This window comes from Arachis duranensis, chromosome 8, assembly GCF_000817695.3.
Source record: "Arachis duranensis cultivar V14167 chromosome 8, aradu.V14167.gnm2.J7QH, whole genome shotgun sequence".
Lineage (NCBI taxonomy): Eukaryota > Viridiplantae > Streptophyta > Magnoliopsida > Fabales > Fabaceae > Arachis > Arachis duranensis.
In genome coordinates this window covers 38172909-38174280 of record NC_029779.3, presented here as the reverse complement: position 1 = coordinate 38174280, position 1372 = coordinate 38172909, and the positions used below count along the sequence as shown (strand labels likewise).

Below are 1372 nucleotides of genomic sequence, written 5' to 3'. Positions count from 1 at the left end.
ATGGCCTTGTCCCTTGCAATGCTTCTCATGTTTGGAAGAGTATCTCAAAGGCTTTTGGTGCTCTTAAGGATGCCTTCTCTTGGTGCGTTTGGGTCACTTGATCAATCTTTTTGGTTTGACAATTGGAGTATTGAGGGCCCAATTGCTCAAGATGTCCCTTTTGTACATATATCTGACTCTGATTTAACTATTAGAGACATTTGGAAAGATAGTCAATGGAATCTCCATGATATTTTCTCTATCATTCCAGAAGATGTCAAACAGCGTTTGAATGCTTATAATCCGGATTTGAATGCTGGAGAGAGTTCGGGTTGGTCGTGGGGTGTGGCATCTTCTAGACTCTACTCAGCTAGGAGTGGGTACAGTTCTTTTGGGGAGTGGGTACAGTTGGCTAGCCAAAAGAAAGTTTGACTGGAATGAGCATGATAATTGGTTGTGGGTATGTCGTCTGCATATTTCTGAGAAGTATAAGTTCTTGATTTGGCTCAGTCTCCATAATGCTATTCCTACAGCAGAGTTTCGTTTGGGTCGTGGTTTAGCTTTATCTAGCACCTGTCATCGGTGTCAGAATGGTTCTGAATCCATTCTTCATTGTCTTCGGGAGTGCCCTAGTGCCAAGGAGGTCTGGACCCTTTTAGGCTTGTATTCAGATAACTCGAATTTACATGATTGGCTCTACAGATGTGCAAGGAGTGGAGATGTTTTTCTTTTCTTTTCGACTATCTGGTGGATTTGGAGAAGCAGAAATCATGACTTATTTAATATAGATGATTCATGGAGTGCTAGTAAAGTGGTGAGTTTGATTCGTAGTTCAGTAAGGGAGTTTCACACTATTTTTGCTATGCATCAATCTCTGTCTCCTCCTTCACTTTGTTTGCATTGGGTTCCACCTCCAGTTCATTCTGTTAAATTGAATTGTGATGCTAGTTGGTTTGCTCCTTCTGGCTATGCTGGTTTTGGTTGTATTATTCGCAATCCTGATGGATGTTGGTTGAAAGGTTGCACTGGAAAAGTCGAAGTGTGTAGTGTTCTTTTTGCTGAATTGTATGCAATTTGGAGAGGTTTACTTCTTGCTTGGGAGAGTGGATTTCGTGAGGTTATTTGTGAAACAGACTGTTTAGAAGCTCTTTTCTTGGTAAACCAAAGAATGCTTAGTAAGGATATTCCGGAATGGGATTTGGCAAAGCATATTCAGGAGGTTATGAATTGGAATTGGAGAGTCTCTATTCTTTTAATTCAGAGGACTGCAAATAGTGTTGCAGATTGTATGGCTAAAGCAGCTGCTTCTGTCGCGGACATTCACTCGAATTGGAGCCAACCATGGAGTGAGCTTCAACATCTAATAGATTTAGATATGACTCTAGCCAATTAA

At 41.0% G+C, this 1372-nt stretch overlaps 1 protein-coding gene across 1 annotated transcript; it reads left to right on the top strand.

The window, feature by feature from the left end:
* On the top strand, positions 1 to 1372 carry LOC127741266 (uncharacterized). The gene is made up of 2 exons (XM_052253387.1): positions 1 to 386; positions 490 to 1372. The coding sequence occupies exons 1-2, from the start codon at positions 1 to 3 to the stop codon at positions 1370 to 1372; spliced, it is 1269 nt and encodes a 422-aa protein (XP_052109347.1).

Coding starts and splice junctions, on each gene's coding strand:
- LOC127741266 (XM_052253387.1), top strand. CDS start 1: ATGGCCTTGTCCCTTGCAATGCTTCTCATGTTTGGAAGAGTATCTCAA. Junction 387..489: donor TCTTTTGGGGAGTGGGTACA/GTTGGCTAGCCA, acceptor GATTTGGCTCAG/TCTCCATAATGCTATTCCTA.